This window comes from Spinacia oleracea, chromosome 6 (assembly GCF_020520425.1).
Source record: "Spinacia oleracea cultivar Varoflay chromosome 6, BTI_SOV_V1, whole genome shotgun sequence".
Taxonomy (NCBI): Eukaryota; Viridiplantae; Streptophyta; class Magnoliopsida; order Caryophyllales; family Amaranthaceae; genus Spinacia; species Spinacia oleracea.
Genome location: NC_079492.1, coordinates 136,750,107 through 136,771,033, shown reverse-complemented (window position 1 = coordinate 136,771,033; position 20,927 = coordinate 136,750,107). Strand labels below are relative to the sequence as shown.

The following is a 20,927-nucleotide window of genomic DNA, read 5'->3' as shown; positions in this document are numbered from 1 at the left end:
TTTCCTTAGTCTCACTCCCGTTATACTGTCACCTCTTATGTTCACTTTTTTTTCAACAATGTCCATTGTTTTAGATCAAATTGGTAAAAGTTATTTAGGTTAATTAATGGCATTTGCGTATTGCCACATGAATACATGACTTGTTTCATCTGTATCTCAACTTATTGGGCATTATCCGAACTCGTGAGTTCTTTTTCAGGGTATTCTATTTCACAGTTTCCCAAATTCTCTTTTTACTTATTTAATCACTTTGAATTCTGGGAAAACATAAAGTAGGAAAACACCCACAATTGGTGAGAAAATAATCCGACCATTTTGGGAGAAGCGAGAGAAACAGGAGCTGTGAATAACACCACGTGCAGTGTTGTTAGTGGTCAGACATGTTATAACGAGCTAAAATCAGACAACTTCTTCGATACACGTGTCTTCTTTTTCTTTTTCAAAAGAGAAAATATTTGTGGGTCACATACTTATCTTATAAGCCCCCACAGTATAAAGAGGGTGATAGAAATATCATGAGGTTTACAGAAGATTTTGGGTTGAAAGTAGAAGAAGATTTCAAAAAAATGGAAGATGTTGGAATAGAAAATGAAACCTTTATTAGGCCTTCTAAAATAGAGGTTAGAGGAAGAGATGAAGGAGATAATCATGATGAGGAGAGAGAAAGGGAGAAGAGGCAGAAAGTTGAAGGTGGTGGTGGTGTTGGTGGTGGTAGCGGTGGTGGTGGAGGGTTGTTAGATAATCTTTTGGCTAAACTAGCCTCTCCTAGGACACCTAAGGCGATTGGTGATCAAGTCTTTGAGGGAAACACTAATCATTCTGATGATAACGACGATGCTTGTGTTCAAGGTTCTGGTGATGGTGATAGTAGTGGTGGTGGAGAGGGAAGCGAAAGTGGTGGCGGTGGAGTAATTAATCTTATCTCGAGTTTATTTCATCGGAGTAGTGAGGGTGAGGGTGAGGGTGAAGAAGATGTGAAGAAGAATAGTAATGATGGAAGTGAAGAGAGTTTGGAGTGTAAAAATGAGTCTAAGAAAGCTGAGGAAGAGAGTGAAGGTGGTGGTGGTGGTGGCGGTGGCGGTGGCAATAGTAATGGTGGAACCAGCTTCATCTCTAGTCTTGTTCAAGGTATATTTTGCTAATCCCGTCTAATTTCTTACTTCCGGGATAAGATGCACTATTTCAAAAGAAAAAAAAGCATTATTTTTACATCCGTTTAATGTACATTAAAGAAAAGGTTTTACATTTTACTCCGGCCGTATTTAAAAGATAGTCCCGTTTATTATTTAACGGTTTTTAAGACCTGATTTAAAACATAAATATATTAATTTTATAAATTTTATAAAAATTTAAAATTCTAAAAATATATATTAAAACGAATCTAACACCTCATGTGCGTTATTGTATTTCTTATGTTGTTAAAGTTTTTAAAATTTACATTTTATGAGCTCTACAAGCTCTTATACACCATTTGTAAGGAACCTTAAAAACTACGAAGATAGTAGTTGCCTTGTTTATAGGCCCTTGATTGTTTGCGCGGTCTTACACAACTCCATTCTCCTCAACACTTGGATTGAGTAAGTGGAGAAAAAACATTTCTTGCGATTAATAGTACACAAATAAATTTATTTCAAATAAAATGAGATCAAATAAGTTTATGAATTCAGACAAAATAAATCGAATAGAATAAAGCCGATATGGTGAGGATTCTAGCACATTCGTTTTAAGTAAGTATACTAAACTAGAAGCTAGAAGCTAGAAGTATGTAACATTAGGTGGACATATTTTCCAATCATGCAGGCTGAAGGCAATCCATGAAAAAATCACTAGGGTAACTTGGAAGATAAGTGCATTTCCTTGATTTTGTTCCGCTTTATACAATCAAATAGTACTACTGTAGTGACCTGGTAAAATTCACCCTTCTAATTTTTCGACGTTTGGTAATTAATCTAGAATGACGTGTATAAGTTTTTCTGGGTACAATTGGTTAATACATAAGACTGTTTTTTTTTTCCGCCTATGTGCTGCTTGTACCTTGTGACTTGTGAGTATATAGACAACAAAATAGGCTTGGTTAAGATTACAAACAATTATACATTGAAGATTATCGACAATATGTATGGTACAATAACATTGAATGAGTTTATAATTAGTAGTTGTAAATATTTGAAAGGCAGGTCTAACAAATTTAGTTGGTTATGTTTGGGCAGACGCTGCGGCTCCAGAAGCTGACGAGGCATCCATTTTAATTCACTCTATTATTCATGACTAGTTTAACGTTTCCCTTTGTAAGCTCTTTGTTCTTTTATGTGTACTTGAAACAAAGTTGTAATGGAACTTATGACAAATTGATACTCCGTATTAATGTAACTTCATGTTGGACAATGGCTTCATTTCTCCTTGTTCATTTTGTCAGGATAGGGAAGAATTATCAACGTTGCGGATTATTTTGTTGGACGGAACTATATTTTTTCTTAAGGCGTGTAAATACTCCGTAGATGTTTAAGGTGTGAATAAGGGGCGGATCCAGGAATTTATAAATGGGGGTCCAACAAAATTTATGATTTGTTTTCTAATTTCTCATGTTTGCTCCTTTCGGGGGTTAAAGTTGAGAGGTAAGTAGTCGAAATATCAAAATATCATAATAAAATATATGTAGGAGGAACATTTTTTTGGGTTTTTATAACAATAAAACTCAACACCTAGTCCAAATTTCAATATCAATTTAAAATGGAAAAATCGAGTTTTTCATCTTTGAAGGAGGTTTACTTTATTACAACAATTGCAACTGAACAAATAGCACACAAAGACACTAATAAAAAAAAAAGGAACATCATTCTTAACGATCATGGATCATTATGCTATTGTATACGTATGAGGGGATTAATTAAGCCTCTAAGTTTAAGAAGCATGCAACTATAAGTCTATGAAAGTAGGGTATAAAAATACATTACTATAGCTAGAAGTAATATTTCTTATGAAAAGTATAAAATCTTTTTGAAGAAAAAATAACATTACTATTTTTTTATTTTTTATTTTATGTAAAAGCAAAATCATGAACTATAGAAAAAAAAAGATGAAGGAAAAAGGAAAAAGAAAAAAAATAAACATGAATAATATAGATGATCAACGAAGGACAAGTAAAAGACAAAAAGGGAAAAAAAAATCATATTTAACTTCCTTCTAGGAGGATTAGAACCCACACAAAATGTGTAACATAGTAATCAAGCAACCATTATGCTACAAGTATATTTCTTATACTTAATGTAAGTTAATTAGACATAGATTAACTATTTCAGGTGCAATTAATTACCCAAATATAAATTTTACAGTTTTTTTCCAAAAATAATGGGGGTCCCTTTGGACCCCACCGGGTCTACATGGGTCCGCCCGTGTGATGAGATCCATGTACTTTTTCTGTTTGTTTTTATTCTCAATGTTGCTCATTTTCATGCGTCAATGCACAACATTGATTATTAATATTTTTAATTCTATTTAAGTAATAATTATAAGAAGTTGATTTTGAAAATACACATAGACACAAACCTAATAAGATGTCACATGCATGACTATGTATATCTTACCTATAAATCACTAACAATAGTTAAAGTAGAATGTGTGAATAGTGTAAAAGTTCAAACGTTGCGAGTATTCAAAATCGGGGAAGGAATTTTATAAAAAAAACCAACAACGCGATGATGGTGTATACAGTAATTGGTTTTAACATTAATGTTAAATTTTATTGGGTTCTTTTTAAAACTTCAGATGGGGTTTTAGTTTTTATTAGGTATTAAAATGATTTAAATATAATCATTGTTCCGGTGTTGAAGTGGGTGAAACAATGGGCTTCGAATGAAGGCCCTTTCGTGTGTGTTGAAGATCTTGCTAGCTCGAATGTGTCGTGTCCAAGTCAACCTGCACAATAACAAGTTACTAGCCTCGGGGGTGTTTCCGAGGAAAGCCCCTCCGATGCCTAAGTAAGAACGATGCTCGGATTTTAGAGAGAAGTTCTCTAGAAGAGTAGTCTTAAGGCGTGAAATGGACGTACCTTGGTAAGTGACCCATGGCGGCTTATTTATAGTGTTTGTACAATAAATGCCCTTAGGTTATTTGTTGCAAGTGGGCCTTGGGCCTTGGTTGGCGGCTGAATAGCCTTTTGGACTGTACTGGATTTGATGTTGTTGTTGTGAGCCCTTGGGCTTTGGACTTAATGGCCCAATTGGTATTCAATTGAGAGCCCAAACAACATGCCCCCCCCAGACCCGGCCCATTTAGAATTAAATGGGTGGATTTCCAGCTGTGAGAAGTCCAAAGGTTCTCTCTTTTTTCGAATAGAAGATGATGCGAGTTTGTGGATGAGTGACAAGTGTGGAGAGCGGAAGTTAGGCGGTTTTTAGGACGTGGCCTATAAATACCGCATCTTTTTCCTCATTTCAAACTTTATTCACTCAAACGTTTTCCATATCTTCAGAATTCCGACGATTTCTTTGGGTGTTTTCTTCAGATCTTTGCATATTCATCGTGAATTCGCTTCGGGACTTTACTTCGTTCGCTTCATCAGCGTTTTCCGCTTCCGGAAAGGTAATTTGTTTTCCGTTTAAGCTTCCTTATTTTTCTACTCCTTTCTGTGTATCTTCGGCATTCTCTGTTTCGCCATGGCGGGGGAAGATGGAAGAAGAAATCCGATGTGGTGTCCTCCTCTAGTGATGAGGAGGATAGGGTTGCTCCCGGGGTTGGTGTTGGAGAGGACTCGGGGAACGAGGCCCGTGCTGAGTCGAGCCAAGGGGCTGGCGTGACGGGTCGTTTTCCTATTCGCTCGCTCTTTCCGAGGCGGTGGGGGGAGGCTGATCCTTTTGGGAGGCTTGCTAGCCTCTACTAGGACAAGTCCGAGATTGCTGGCCCGGATGGAGTGGCAGTTGATGGGAAGTGGCTAGTGGATGCCAAGAAAGGGAGGTATCATCGGCTTGCCGAGGATTTATATGGCATTCAACATGCCTTGGGCTATTGGTGCGAGCTCCCGAAGCAGAAAAATGCGAGGGTGACTCGTACTCCTCCGGAGTACGTTCCTGTGTATCTCCACCACTTCGACTACGGGCTTCGATTCCCCTTGGATCCGTTCATCGCCCGTGTGCTGGAGGAGTACAACGTCTCATTGTGTCAGTTGACCCCGAAGTCCATGCGCCATATTGTGGGGTATCGCTGGATGTGCGATTACCTCGGCTACGAGCCGTCGGTCGAGGTTTTCAAAGAGATGCATGAGCTCGTGAGGAACGCGAATGCTGAGGCTGGTTAGTGGGCCATCAACAATAAGAACAAATGGAAAGGCGAGGATCTTTATATGACCGCTTTTCCGTATGTATCCTCGGTCCATGGGTGGAAAGAACGATGGTTGTTGGTCCGTGTTCCCGTTGATCCGAGGCATCCTCAGTATTTCTCGCCGCCGAAGTGGTTCGTGAAGCCGGACCCCTCGATGTCGTGGGTTGGCCCTGTTGATCGAGAGAATCCTGATCACGCCATGTAGCTGGAGTGGTTTAAAGCCAAGACGGCTCGGGAGCCGATGTATTGGCTTCCGAACCTGCACTATATCACACGGGAGGTCATCCTCGCTGCTGCTGGTCTCAGTAGGATATATGACAGGGGTGAGGTTTTCTTTGCTGAGATCGTGCTTCAGTTGGGGTGTTGGCCTCCCCTTTCTTTACCCCTTTGAATCTCATCTTTTCTGTCTTTTTTTTTTTTTTTTGTAGATCAAGGCGAGAAAGCTGTTGACCCCGCGGTGCTCGGCTACCAGCTCAACGGCGAAGGGGTTCTCGTTCGTTGCCCTCCCTACGATTTTAAAGCGCAGAATCCTCGGCAGCCGAAGCTCGAGGATCACAAGTTCTCGGATCACGCTCTTGCACATCTGGAAGACGTTCGAGCCGACCCTTGGGATTCTCAGAACCCTGGAGAGGCTGTTCCGAGGCGGACAGTGCTTCCTGAAATGGTAACTACCTCTGATCCGGTAACGCTGATTAGTTCGTTCATTTTGTTTAGACTTCGGCTCTGTGGAATCTTGTGGTCTCGATTTTGACCCTGTGTTCGGTGTCTGTTTTTCTTAGGGACCAGAGGTAACAGCCGCTGCGCCTGTCATTTCCTCTGCTTCGTCTCCTCCATCTTTCGCCGCTCCCGAAGTAAGCGATCTTACATTCGTACTCTGTTTACCTTCTTCGGTGTTTTGGTCGTTTCTCATCCGCCCCCTCTTTTTGCAGGAGTCGAAGAAGCTAAAGAAGAGGAAAGCTTCGGAGAAAGAAACTTCTCCTAAGAAGCACAGAAAGGAGAGGTCTCCTTCGAAGTTGAAGAAGAAAGTTGCTTCTTCGTCGAAGGTAACCCCTAGTCCCGAAGTTCTCGAGTTTTTGAGCTGTCGCCCTTATCTGACTGAGGAAAGAATTCGGCAGGTTGTTGCTGCGGATCCCAGTCTAGCTGAGGCGGGAGAACGCTACCTTGCTCGGCAGAAGGAAGAGATGGGTCCGCCGCCAAGCCTTAGGAGTAAGCTTCCGCTCCCTGGCCAGAAGCTGAAAAGCGTGGCGATTCTGAAACAGGACGAGCCTGTGAACCAGCCCATGGGCGAAGAGTTTACTACGCCTTCGCCTCTGAAGCCTGAGTTCACTCAAGTGGGGGGGACTGTTGCTGATGTCACTCCGATGGTGGAGAGGTTTGAGATGGATCCCCCTTTTGGCTCTGCTGAGGCTGCTGGGTCCGAGGACGCTACTGCGGCTGGGCAGGGGGATGATCTGCAAGATCCCCCGAAGGTGGTTGTCGACCTTACCTCTTCGGGTACTGAGGAAGGTGGTCCTTCGACGGCCAAGGGCGCTGATTTCGCGGTTCCCGAAGGTGGGGAGCTCGGCCCACAACGCGGACTGAAAAGGAAGTTCCGCGAGACTTTGGGCTCCACATCTACTTCGATGTTGGAGCGTCTGGCCTACCCTTCCTTCGACGTGCCGATCAGGAGGGTTCCTCGGAAGGTGAGGGACACCATGGCTCGGTTTTCTCGTGCTTCTATTCTGGGTGAAGACCCCGAGGCACACCCCGAGTCCATGATTGGCCCTATCGCCGCCAGGGAGAACATGCTTCGGGGCATCCCTGACTGGCGAGTCCCTGGGCAGGAGGCGAACCACCCTACTCAAATGGGTCAGTTCCATTTGAACGAGGTAAGGATCATTTCTTTCTTGTGATTTTTTGCTTTTATTCTTCTTTTGTATTCACTGTTCTTTTTCTCATCCTCGTAGGCGCACTTCTGGTCTTCCTTCGCTGCGGAATGTCAGTACTTTGACGAAGTGAGGCTGGCCAGATTTGAGGAGCGCTATGATCATGATGTTCCTCTTCTGGATGAGAAGGAGAACACTCTCCTTGCCGAGCTTGAAGAAACAAAGGGCTTGGTTGCCGAGTTTACTCGGGAACAGACGGGCACACTTGAGCTGATCGGAAAGGGGATTCATGATCTGAAGTCGAAGATGGAGGCTGATGCTCGGGAGCACGAGGCCTTGAAGACGGAGAAAGCTGAGGAGAAGGCTCGCTTTGATGCTGCGCTGCAGAGCAAGGATGTTGTCATCCTGAACCTTCGCGAGAGCGCTCAGAAGTTTACGGCTGCTCTTGAACGGATCCCCGTGCTTGAGCACGAAGCTGGTGAACTTAAGGCCAAGGTTCGTCAGCTCGAAGCGGAGAAGGCCTTGTTGTACACCGCCGACCAGTGTCGAGACCAATACTGGGAGGGGATCTTTGGTGCTCGTCGGATGTTCGCCAAGCATATGTCTGACTTCAAGTGGACTGAGCATGTGCCTCAGTGGCTCGAGGCCGAGGACAACTTGGTGGAATGTCAGGCTGACAGAGACGATGCTGCCAAGGAGCGCGAAGAAGCTGCTAACGCGCAGCAAGCTCGGAAGGTCGCCTCGGAAGGTGATACCACTGCCGGCGCCTCTTCGCGGTCTGCTCCTCAAGGACGTGTTGGTGATGTCCCTTAGGAACTCGGGCAATCGTCTTCCTCAGAGTCGGTCGGTTCCAGTTGAGGGCCTCCGAACTTGCGCTTTATTTTCTCCCTTTTTGCCTCGGTGCTGCGTTGTACTTTAATAATTTCTTTTTGCTTTCCTTTAGTACTTCGGTAGGCCGATGTTTTGTCTGTTGATGGCTGCCGAATTTAGCTTTTTCTTTTGGTCATTTTGTTTTAAATTTTTGAGGACTCCTCGGGCTGTGCCGAGCTTTAGTTGGTATGATTGTACTTGTCCCCCCAAATATTGAATGAAAAATGACTTTGATGTTTCTTATATTACCGAAGTATCTGTTTTTTGCTTTTGAATCCACCGTTTTGCTAAGTTGTTTCCTCGTTTGCGAGCTCTCCCAATCCGTAGATTTTCTAAGACTCATTTCGGGTCTTGCTTAGGCTCTGCGGGTGGATTCGGTAGCTTTGGACTTTAGTCTTTGATTTCCTTGGAGTTTCGCTTCCGAGCTCTTCAGATTCGAGGATTTGTTAGGAGGCTACTCTGAGCTTTTTAACACTTGTTGACGTGTTTAGAGTCTGCTTCTGAGCTCTTCAGATCCGTGGATCTGTTGAGTCTGCTTTTGAGCTCTTTTAATGTTTGTAGACATGTTTAGAGTCTGCTTCTGAGCTCTTTAGATCCGTGGATCTGTTGAGTCTGCTTTTGAGCTCTTTTAATGTTTGTAGACATGTTTAGAGTCTGCTTCTGAGCTCCTCAGATCCGTGGATCTGTTGAGTCTGCTTTTGAGCTCTTTTAATGTCTACTTCTGTTCTTCCGACTTCTTGTGGTTCGGAAACCTGGGCAAGAAATCGCAAGTCTGATTTAGTTATGAGTTTCGGGGATCCGTGGATCTGAGCCGAACTCTATATAACTGTTTGAGACTTTTTTGCGAACGGAATGTCCCTGGGTACCGCAAATCCGAGGATTCTAGACGGTACCTTGCGGGTTGTTTCGAATTAGCTATTTCTTGGGCCTTTTGTCCCCAGGAAATGGCTACTTCGGGTTGATTTTAGCTTCGGATTGATCAGATCCGAAGTTGCATGTATTCGTATAAAAACATAGTGATAGAAAAATAAAAAAGACATAGGGATATGTTTAATGAAACACATGGTGCCAGTGGCTTTCCTCTTCTCATTAAACGACTTACTTGGAGTACAAAAGGAGGGGTGAGATCATGCAAAATATTTCTTGAGAACATCGGCATTCCAATGGTTCTTCAAGATTGTTCCATCTAACTGTTTAAGCATAAAGGTGCCAGTCCTCTTTTCAGAGTGGATGATGTATGGTCCTTCCCATGTCGCCGAGAGTTTCCCGTGGATCTTTCCCTTCTGAACTGCAGCAGCATTTCTGAGCACTAGGTCACCGACCTTTAGAGGTCTGGCATTGACTCTTCGGTTGTAGTGCTTGCTGACTCTTTGCTGATAGGCTGCGTTGAGAGTTCTGGCTTCGTCCCGAGCCTCATCTAGTAGATCCAAGGATTCAGACAGAAGTTGATTGTTGCTTTGCCCATGGATTCCATCATACTTGTTGTATGCTTGGACCCTTAGGCTTTCTGTTCCGATCTCTACAGGGATGACAGCTTCGGAACCGTAAACCAAGGGGAAGGGTGTTTGTCCTGTGGCTTCTTTCTCGGTGGTCCGAAGGGACCAGAGTGTCCCAGGGAGCTCCTCCAGCCATTTGCTCTTTTCGTTCTCAACTCTCTTCTTGAGTGCATTGAGGATGAGTTTGTTTGCGGCTTCGGCTTGGCCATTGCTCTGAGGATGGCACACTGCTGAGTAGGCGAGGCGGATACCGAACTGTTCACACCATCTTTGCAGTGGTGTGTTGTCGAATTGCTTCCCATGGTCAAAGACCATTAGCCTTGGTATCCCGAACCTTAATTGTGATGATATTTTGCCAAATGAACTTGCGGACCTGTTGCTCCGTGATGGATGAGACTGCCTCGGCCTCAATCCACTTACTGAAGTAGTCGACCCCTACAATCAGCCACTTTTTTCTGATTCACAGCCGAAGGGAACGGACCGATGATATCCAAGCCCCATTGTGCAAATGGTAAGGGGCAGAGTGTTGCTTGCAAGGTTTGGGCTGGCTGGTGGATTGCAGGTGCGAACTTTTGGCATTTCTCACACTCCCCTCGGATCTGGTTGGCTACGAGCTGAGAATTAGTCTTGAGACAAACATGTTCGGCTTCCCGAGATAAGCACAGCTCTATTCCTGCGATTGCGGCCTCATATTAGGCCTCATTGTTGGTTTCTTTGAAACCGAACTTTAGGGCGTAATCTATGCTCTTTCCCACTGGGGGTATCAGTACTACTCCGGCTCCCGAGCCGTTCACAGTGGAAGATCCGTCAGTGTAGACCTCCCATGTCTTTTTGGTGTCATCTAGCATTTCCTGGTATGAGCATTCGGCCAAGAAGTCTGCGAGCGCTTGCGCTTTGATGGCTGTCCTTGGTTGATACTTGATCCCGAACTCAGATAGCTCGAAAGCCCATGCAGCTAATCTTCCCGATCTCTCTATTTTGTCTAGCACTTTCTCCAGTGGTTGGTCAGTTAGCTGATGAATCATATTTATATAGGGTATTCTAGGCTCATTTAGGTTGCATTTCTAGGCATTCGTCTCATTTTAGTTTCATTTAGAGTCATAATTGCATAAGTCGTCGTTATTGTACTCTATTACGCTCCGTTTGTGTTTTCTTTGATATTTCAGGTGATTTTACAATCATTTGGGTGCTTTCGGAGTGTTTGGAGGTGGAACGAATGATCACCGGATGGTTTGAGTCAGAGACGAAGTGTTTGATCGGAGAATTGAGTTTTCCGGGGATGATTAACTCGATGTATCGCTTGTGCATAGCTCGCAAGATCCCTCGTTGGCTCGCAAGATCCCTCGTTGGCTCGCAAGACATTTATCGTAGGCTCGCTACATCTATCGTCGTGCCTCATCGCTTCATAGTTGCTTGCTTCACTAGGCCAGCGAGGGATGGCTCGCTAGCTCCCTCGCTGCCTCGTTGCTCGTCGCCTTGGCCTGCTATGCATCTCACTAGGCCAGCGAGGGATGGCTCGCTAGCTCCCTCGCTGCCTCGTTGCTCGTCGCCTTGGCCTGCTATGCATCTCACTAGGCCAGCGAGGGATGGCTCGCTAGCTCCCTCGCTGCCTCGTTGCTCGTCGTCTTGTCTTGCTGCACTTCACTAGGCCAGCGAGGGATGGCTCGCTAGCTCCCTCGCTGCCTATAGCTTCGTCGCTTAGCTTGCTACACACACGCGCAGGGCAGCGAGGGATGGCTCGCTAGCTCCCTCGCTGCTCTACCTTCTTGCTAGTCGCTCATCATGATGCCAGCGAGGGATGGTGCGCGAGATCCCTCGCTGCCCATGCCTCGCCATCTATCTTCCCGTGTGCGCGGCTCGTGCTCGGGTTTGGCTGCCACATCATCGCTCCATCGACCAATCATCGACGACTTTTATTTTTTATTTTCACATTTATTTATTTATTTTATTTTAGAAAATAGGAGCATATAAATACTCAAGGGAACTAATTTATTTCTCTTATGTTATTTTCTGAGAATTCTTAAAAACGCTCAGTTTTATTTCTCTCTCTACACATTATTGAGCCCTAGTTCATTCCATTCAATAAATCAATATAGAGGTATTTTTCATAATTTCTTTTGCTTTAATTTATTATTATTGTTTTCGTTCCTTAGTTTAATTTTTCCTTTGATTATGAAATTCATGTTTATTATTTCTATCATGTTTATTAATTCAATTATGAGCGAGTAGTCGTACTCTAGGGCTAAGTAAGGGAAGCCATGTTTATACCATGATTATTATGCATAAAGTTCGTTAATTTATAGATTATTGCTTGAGTATTCCGATTGATTTGTTTTAATTGTTGATTCATGTTATCGGCCAGTTTCATGAATTGATTATCTAGCTAATAGGAATTAGAATCGAAAGATCGTATTTTTAGAGGCTTAGTGCAATCGGCAATTCTGATTATGTTAGCGACCGTACTGCATATGTTGAATTGAAAGTGTTAAGACCCGACCGTAGGATTAACATGTACTTTAATTACTCGGCTTAGTTTATTCATTTATGGATTGATTTGTGTTCTTGGATTGGTATAAGCATGGTGAACCGAACAGACGCCCTAGACCTTTTAATTCATTGATAAGTTCACATTTACATTGTTGCTTTAGCTTCATTAGTTAATAATATCCAAAATCAACTTTCGTTATTGAAATAGTTCGTATAATTGGGCAAAAACTAATAGAACTTGTCTCCCTGTGGGATCGACCCGTATTTGCTAAGTATCTGCTAACAACAGACACCGTGCACTTGCGGTATCACTTTTTAATTCATCAAGTTTTTGGCGCCGTTGCCGGGGAGACGGCTAGATTCTATTAGTTTTAGTTTGATTATTTGAACTGTTTCCATTGTCTCATTGGAACTCTCAGTTCCAATTGAGGCAAATCTTACTGCGTTTTCTTTCGTTGTTGTTTATGCCCAGGTCTGCCAGAACGGGTACCTTGGTTCCTCCCGATCCCGATCTTGGAAAGACCCTTCGTCAACTAAAAAAGCAACAGAAAAAGAAGAAGCAGTCAGGGTCCCAAGACTCACAGACTCCACCGAGTCACACGATGTCTAAATCCCTGAAATCATATGGGGTTCCTTCCTCGAATAGTGTTCCGACTGGGCTCACAATGCCAACTATTGATGCAGTCAACTTTGAGATCAAGCCCGCTCTAATCTCCATGGTCTCACAAAGTCAATTTGGTGGCCATCCATCTGATAACTGCTCCGATCATTCAGCCTCCGGATTGGGATTTGCCGTTCGAAATTATGTGTGATGCGAGTGATTATGCTGTTGGAGCAGTGCTTGGCCAAAGAAAGAACAAGGTGTTGCATGCCATCTATTATGCAAGCAAAACCTTGGATGGAGCTCAGATGAATTATGCTACTACTGAGAAAGAGCTCCTTGCGGTTGTCTATGCACTTGACAAATTCCGGACGTATCTTGTTGGTTCGAAAGTCATTATACACACTGATCATGCCGCTTTGAAGTATTTGTTGGCCAAGAAAGAGGCCAAACCGAGACTTATTCGATGGATTCTTCTTCTCCAGGAGTTTGATGTGGAGATTCGGGATAAGAAGGGTGCTGAGAATGTTGTTGCAGATCATCTCTCTCGGTTGAAATTTCAATCTAGCGCAGACGGGCCTATCAATGATTCTTTTCCTGACGATCATCTATTCTCTGTGTCTACTAAATCCCCATGGTATGCGGACTTTGCGAACTATTGTGTTGGTGGCTCCCATCCTCCGGAATTGACATATCAACAACGTAAGAGATTCTACCATGATGCTAAGCGGTATTTTTGGGATGATCCACATTTGTATCGGAAGTGTGCCGATGGTATGTTTCGTAGGTGTGTAGCGGATTGGGATACCCACGGGGTTCTTAAGCATTGCCACAGTTTACCTTCTAGTGGCCATCTTGGTGCTATTCCGACCGCCCATCGAACTCTTCAAAGTGGTTTCTATTGGCCTTCTATATTCAAGGATGCTCGTTTCTTTTGCAATGCATGTGATGAATGTCAACGGACGGGCAATGTTTCGAAAAGGCAAGAGCTACCACAGACCGGAATTCTTGAAGTTGAGCCATTTGATGTATGGGGCATTGATTTTATGGGACCGTTCCCTTCTTCATGTGGGAATCGGTACATCTTGGTTGCCGTTGATTACGTTACAAAGTGGGTGGAAGCTATTGCATCGCCAACCAACGACTCTAACGTCGTAAAGAAGCTTTTCAAGAAAATCATCTTTCCGCGCTTTGGAGTCCCAAGGGTCGTGATTAGTGATGGGGGTTCCCATTTTCATCAAAGGACTTTTAAGGCTCTTCTGAAGAAGCACGGAGTTACTCAAAAGGTTGGCATGGCTTATCATCCTCAAACGAGTGGCCAAGTCGAAGTTTCTAATCGACAGATCAAGAGAATTCTCGAAAAAGTGGTCAACAAGTCTCGAAAAGATTGGTCGTTGAAGTTGGATGACACATTGTGGGCGTTACGCACGGCCTACAAGACTCCGTTGGGGACAACTCCGTATAGGTTGGTGTATGGCAAAGCTTGTCATTTACCAGTTGAAATGGAATATCTCTCTACTTGGGCCGTCAAGGAGATCAATATGGATTTAGAAGCGGCCGGTGAAGCGAGACTTCTTCAATTGAATGAGCTAGATGAACTACGGTTTGAAGCTTACGAGAATCATAGGCTCTATAAGGAGCAAACGAAGAAGTTTCATGATAAGATGATTCAAAAACGGGAGTTCAACATCGGTGATAAGGTCTTGCTTTATAATTCACGACTACGGCTTTTTCCAGGAAAGCTTAAGTCTAGATGGTCCGGACCTTTTACCATCACCGAAGTCAAGGAACATGGAGCTATTGAGGTTGCTAGTGAAAATGGCACCAAGTTTAAAGTGAACGGTCAACGTTTGAAGCTATACACTGAAGGAGCGTTTATTGGAAAATTGGAGACGATCTATCTCTCCGATCCACCCACCGACGCTTGACTATTGAGGTTTGGAGTCAAGCTAATGACTTAAAACGAGCGCTTATCGGGAGGCAACCCGATTTCTAACTCTTTTTCTTTTCAATTTTTTCAATTAATTCTATTTTTCATCTAATTCTATTTTATTTATTTGGTTATTTCATTGAAAAAAAAAAAAAAAAAAAAAAAAAATTTATATAAACAACAAAAGAACAAAAATATTTTATTTTTGAGTTCACTTGAACTCATTTATTTATTTATTTATTTTCGTATTTTTATTTTCATTTTTTTTTAGACTAGTTTTTCGTTCTTCGTATTTATTCATTTTTTTTTGCGTGTTTTAATTTTACTAACGATTCTAATTTTTGAGTTTAGTGGTGTTTGAATTTTTTTTTTTTTTAGGATGTGTAGGTGCACGATCAAGCTATTCCGAGAATTTTGATGCATCGACAAGCTGTAGCAGCTCCTCGCGTAGCCAGCGATCGAGCACTCGACGCCAGCGAGAGAGCAATCGATACCCACGCCATGCCAGCCGCGCACCTGCTCTTCATCGCTCACTAATATTGCGCAGCTCTCACGCCAGCCTTCATTGCTCCAGCGAGCGCTGCCTCGACCACGGCGAGGGATCTCGCGCAGCTCCAGCGAGCGATGGGTCGAGCACAGCGATCGGTCTCGCGCAATGCCCATGCCAGCCAGCGATTCTCGCGCAACAACTCTCGCAGCCAGCGATCGAGCACTCGACGCCATCGATCGAGCTCCTCGCGCCCCTGCCAGCTCGCAGCACCTGCTCTTCATCGTGCGATCCTCGCGCGCAGCAAATCCCCCAGCGAGCGCTGGCTCGATGCCAGCGAGAGAGCTCGCCCACAGCTCTCCCAATGCACGCCCTCATGCCTAGCAAACCCCAGCGAGGGATGCGTCGACAGCAGCGAGGGATGCCTCGCCTCACCCTTTCCTTTCAGCCCACAAGCAGCACACCCTAGCCCTTTCACTCTCATTCCACACGCAAACACCCCGCTCCTCCCTCACTCTCACTCACCAATACTCTCCACCACCATCACCCAACATCCCATCACTCACCATCACCTACCAACTGCCACCACCACAACACCGCCGGCGACCACCCCCGTTGTCGGCGCCGCCCCAAACCAGCCACCCACCCTCAAAATCCTTCACCTTTTCCCCACCTTAACACCATAAACCCTAGACTTCATCAATTTGGGGGTTTTTGCTTCTCATAATTGGAGCTCAAATTGGTTGAATTGTGAACTTCATAAGGGTCAAAGGAGGAGATTTTCATCAATTTCATGCTCTATTCATCACCAAATTGGTAGTAAGATTCGAATTACTCCCTCTATTTTACACTTTGACATTATTCAAGAATTTCTATGCTTATGGTTAAATTGAATTACATGAATTACTTGATTGTCAATTGAAATTGATTGAGGGACAAATTGCTTCATTGTGAATTCTGGTTTCATTGATTTGATTGTTGCTTGGAGTACCGGAGTTTTGATTTACTTGGATTATTAGCATTGTTGATTGCGGTGACACTTATCACAGATTTCATACACCATGACACCACCAAGACGCTCAAATCCTAAGCGTAATGCCACTAAACCAACTGCACCCAAACCTGCCACATTGAAAAAGCCACCCACCCCAAAACACCCACCATCAAAAGTCACCACACCCATATTACCACCACCCTTACAAGCCCCCACACCCATAATACCATCACCACCACCACATCTAAATCCTGAGCTTCGCCAACAATCTTTGCTAGCCGCCTTGCACAAAAGACCGGTCCGTTCTACACTTTTCTACTCCATAGATGCGGCTACCAAATTGGGACTTCATTCTAGTATTGACGAACTTCTTTCTGGTTCGTCTTGGGAGAAATTTCTTGGTATTACTGAGCTTACTTTTGCAGATTGGACTTATGAATTCCTAGCTTCCTTTGAGTTTAAAGGAGAGCCCTCAAAGATGTATTTTAAACTTGGTGGTGTAGCTCGTGAATTGACTGTCGATGAGGTAAATGATATATTTGGATGGGAGAAAGGATGCTTAATTGACTCATACGAATTCAACACCTTCTTGGATGACAAGATAGGCGAGGATGGTACACCTTGTGATCTCTCCCACTTTTGGTTTCGAATAACTGGAAAAAAGGATTGGAATCCCGGCCATAGCAAGTGTGGCTCGATCATCAATCCTTCCCTCAGATTACTCCATCGGGTGATTAAGAGTGTCTTCTACCCTAAAAAGGAGATGAATCAAGTCACCTCATCTGACCTCAGACACTTATTGGCTTTCACTATTGAAAGGACCCCGGACTTTCCTACGATTGATTATGGTTCTTTCTTGGTCTCAGCTTTTCATACTGCTCGCAACAGAGATGTTGGAGATATCCATTGTGGCGGTTTTATCACTAGTATTGCCAAGCATTTTGGGTTGTCAACTGAGGGCAAGAAGCCGGTTTCATCGAAAAACTATTTGCTTGATATTAAGGCATTGGGTCGTTTTGGTTGGCTCAAAGAGACAGGAGATCGTTATATTTGGAACGTGAAACGAGGGGGACACCGCCTGGCCGACTCCCCTTATGCCTATCTCCCGTGTTCTCGAGCGGATCTCACTACCTTGGGATGTTTGACATTCTCACCTGACTTTCGACGATCGGGGAGCCGGACGGCAGACTCCGCGCGTCCACCCCCCGGACCCTCAGTGAGTCCTCCTGCGTCTCCCATTGTTGCTACCCTCGAGGGTCCGACGTCACCTACTCCTATTACTGGCTCTGCATCACTTGAGCACCAGCTGGGAGCCTTTGTTTCGCTTTGCGAAACTTTCCATACTGCTGTCTTTGAGCGTTTCTCTGCTCTTGACGACCAGGTTGCCTCTTTGCGACAGGATGTTTTCACCATTCTTGGACGGCTTCCAGCTCCTGCCCCGACGCTTGCTGAGTGAGTCGTTCCTTTTCTCTTTCCCTTGCATTACTATGTATTGTCGCAGTGGGGTCACTACATCATTCTAGCTTGGGGGAGGGATATCCTATCCTTTATTGCTTTCTTAGTGTACTTTTTATCGCTTTCATAGGTGTTGTACGCTTTGTACTATCCATTAGGGGTGGGAGTTTACGTGCAACGAAAAAAATGTACTGCTTTCCTAGTATTATTGATTAGTTTAGTTGTCTTTCTTTACTTGCATTACATTCATATTTCCTTATACCCTGCATAGTGAATTTAACTTTCAAACCATGTTCAGACTCTTTTTGATTCTTTGGAGCTTCTCTTGAACTTAGCTATGATTCTGAAATTCAGTCGGTTGTGCTATACATTGATAACTGCTTGGTATTGTGTGAACCAATTGAATGGTATGCGGTAAGATGTTGGTCTCGTATCAAGAATAGCTAGCCAATTATCTTGTAGGTCACCTTACTATGTGTTTGTGTGATTGATGTGACTTGTTATCGTATGATTTTGGCTTGAGATTCACTAGTAGTTTAGTTGCAACTCACGCATGCCGCGTATGACAGAGGCCATTCTCTTAGGAAGCCTTCAGACGAATTTAGAAACATCAGTTCCTGCCTTTCATACCCATGTTGTAGCCTTGTCCGTTTATTCTTTTAACTCCACAAAATTGAGCCCTATTAGCCCCGTTGGTTACTTATCCCGAGTCTAGCTTGGGGGAGCTTCGGTGTTCGTAATGGTTTCGTCGATGTTGATTGATTGGCACACTAAGCCAATAGTTCGTGGTTCGAGGCTATGTTTGTATTTGTGGTTCGGAAGTGGTGTATATTATTGTTGGCACCCAAGCTTGTAACAGTTAGAATTAGATTTATCTATGTACTTTCGATTTCATTCTTTAGTTTCATTTTTTTTTTAAAAAAAAAAAAAAAAAAAAAAAAAAAAAATCAAAGAAAAAATCAAAAATACGTTTTTCGTTTTTGTATATAGTTTGAAGGCAGGGAAAGGGGATTCAACAAAGATCATTGACATTATATTATGTTTTTCCCCTTGGTCATATATAACTTGGTTGATTGTTCGGGTTTCATGGTTCGACGGAGTTGGATTTTCGGCATTATCACGCCGACGCATATAGTTCACATTTGCTCCCCAAGTTGGACCTTACTCTCACTTTTTCCCAAATTATATCCTACCCTTCCTTTCCACCTAGCCCCGTTACAAGCTTACTATAAAGACCTCTTGATCGGCATGTTTGTTTTGTGAATAAGCGAAAATTGTTACTTGCTGTTGTCATCTTACCCCGCGTTGCATCATATATTCATATTCTACAAAGTATGCGGCGAAGACTAGCTTGATTGAGAACGGTTTGTGGCTAAGCTTGGTTGTTTCAATTGTGGATCATGATGCTTTGTGGTTCTATTTGTATCCGAGCTAAATTTCTGTCTTAATAACTTTGTTTGATTGTTTGCCCGAGAGTTGAGTAGGTTTGTTCAGGTTCAATGAAAGTCATGTGCGTCTCATTTCTCTGTTTTCGGTCTAGTGTTGCTTGGGGACAAGCAACAGTTTAGCTTGGGGGAATTTGATGAATCATATTTATATAGGGTATTCTAGGCTCATTTAGGTTGCATTTCTAGGCATTCGTCTCATTTTAGTTGCATTTAGAGTCATAATTGCATAAGTCGTCGTTATTGTACTCTATTACGCTCCGTTTGTGTTTTCTTTGATATTTCAGGTGATTTTACAATCATTTGGGTGCTTTCGGAGTGTTTGGAGGTGGAACGAATGATCACCGGATGGTTTGAGTCGGAGACGAAGTGTTTGATCGGAGAATTGAGTTTTCCGGGGATGATTAACTCGATGTATCGCTTGTGCATAGCTCGCAAGATCCCTCGTTGGCTCGCAAGATCCCTCGTTGGCTCGCAAGACATTTATCGTAGGCTCGCTACATCTATCGTCGTGCCTCATCGCTTCATAGTTGCTTGCTTCACTAGGCCAGCGAGGGATGGCTCGCTAGCTCCCTCGCTGCCTCGTTGCTCGTCGCCTTGGCCTGCTATGCATCTCACTAGGCCAGCGAGGGATGGCTCGCTAGCTCCCTCGCTGCCTCGTTGCTCGTCGCCTTGGCCTGCTATGCATCTCACTAGGCCAGCGAGGGATGGCTCGCTAGCTCCCTCGCTGCCTCGTTGCTCGTCGTCTTGTCTTGCTGCACTTCACTAGGCCAGCGAGGGATGGCTCGCTAGCTCCCTCGCTGCCTATAGCTTCGTCGCTTAGCTTGCTACACACACGCGCAGGGCAGCGAGGGATGGCTCGCTAGCTCCCTCGCTGCTCTACCTTCTTGCTAGTCGCTCATCATGATGCCAGCGAGGGATGGTGCGCGAGATCCCTCGCTGCCCATGCCTCGCCATCTATCTTCCCGTGTGCGCGGCTCGTGCTCGGGTTTGGCTGCCACATCATCGCTCCATCGACCAATCATCGACGACTTTTATTTTTTATTTTCACATTTATTTATTTATTTTATTTTAGAAAATAGGAGCATATAAATACTCAAGGGAACTAATTTATTTCTCTTATGTTATTTTCTGAGAATTCTTAAAAACGCTCAGTTTTATTTCTCTCTCTACACATTATTGAGCCCTAGTTCATTCCATTCAATAAATCAATATAGAGGTATTTTTCATAATTTCTTTTGCTTTAATTTATTATTATTGTTTTCGTTCCTTAGTTTAATTTTTCCTTTGATTATGAAATTCATGTTTATTATTTCTATCATGTTTATTAATTCAATTATGAGCGAGTAGTCGTACTCTAGGGCTAAGTAAGGGAAGCCATGTTTATACCATGATTATTATGCATAAAGTTCGTTAATTTATAGATTATTGCTTGAGTATTCCGATTGATTTGTTTTAATTGTTGATTCATGTTATCGGCCAGTTTCATGAATTGATTATCTAGCTAATAGGAATTAGAATCGAAAGATCGTATTTTTAGAGGCTTAGTGCAATCGGCAATTCTGATTATGTTAGCGACCGTACTGCATATGTTGAATTGAAAGTGTTAAGACCCGACCGTAGGATTAACATGTACTTTAATTACTCGGCTTAGTTTATTCATTTATGGATTGATTTGTGTTCTTGGATTGGTATAAGCATGGTGAACCGAACAGACGCCCTAGACCTTTTAATTCATTGATAAGTTCACATTTACATTGTTGCTTTAGCTTCATTAGTTAATAATATCCAAAATCAACTTTCGTTATTGAAATAGTTCGTATAATTGGGCAAAAACTAATAGAACTTGTCTCCCTGTGGGATCGACCCGTATTTGCTAAGTATCTGCTAACAACAGACACCGTGCACTTGCGGTATCACTTTTTAATTCATCATTAGCACCACTATTTGATGAGAATCGAAATAGGGTCTCAGTTTCCGA

At 43.5% G+C, this 20,927-nt stretch overlaps 1 protein-coding gene across 1 annotated transcript; it reads left to right on the top strand.

Moving 5' to 3' along the window:
* Positions 1-132: 132 nt before the first annotated feature.
* LOC130462394 (uncharacterized) lies at positions 133-2,385 on the top strand. The gene is made up of 2 exons (XM_056830546.1): positions 133-1,128; positions 2,211-2,385. Exons 1-2 carry the CDS (start codon positions 516-518, stop codon positions 2,270-2,272), a joined length of 675 nt encoding a protein of 224 aa, XP_056686524.1. The 5' UTR covers positions 133-515; the 3' UTR covers positions 2,273-2,385.
* Positions 2,386-20,927: the final 18,542 nt, after the last annotated feature.

Bases quoted from the DNA above. Each gene is read 5' to 3' on its own strand.
- LOC130462394 (XM_056830546.1), top strand. From the start codon at position 516: ATGAGGTTTACAGAAGATTTTGGGTTGAAAGTAGAAGAAGATTTCAAA. The intron at 1,129-2,210 runs GTATATTTTGCT...ATGTTTGGGCAG, and splicing joins CATCTCTAGTCTTGTTCAAG to ACGCTGCGGCTCCAGAAGCT.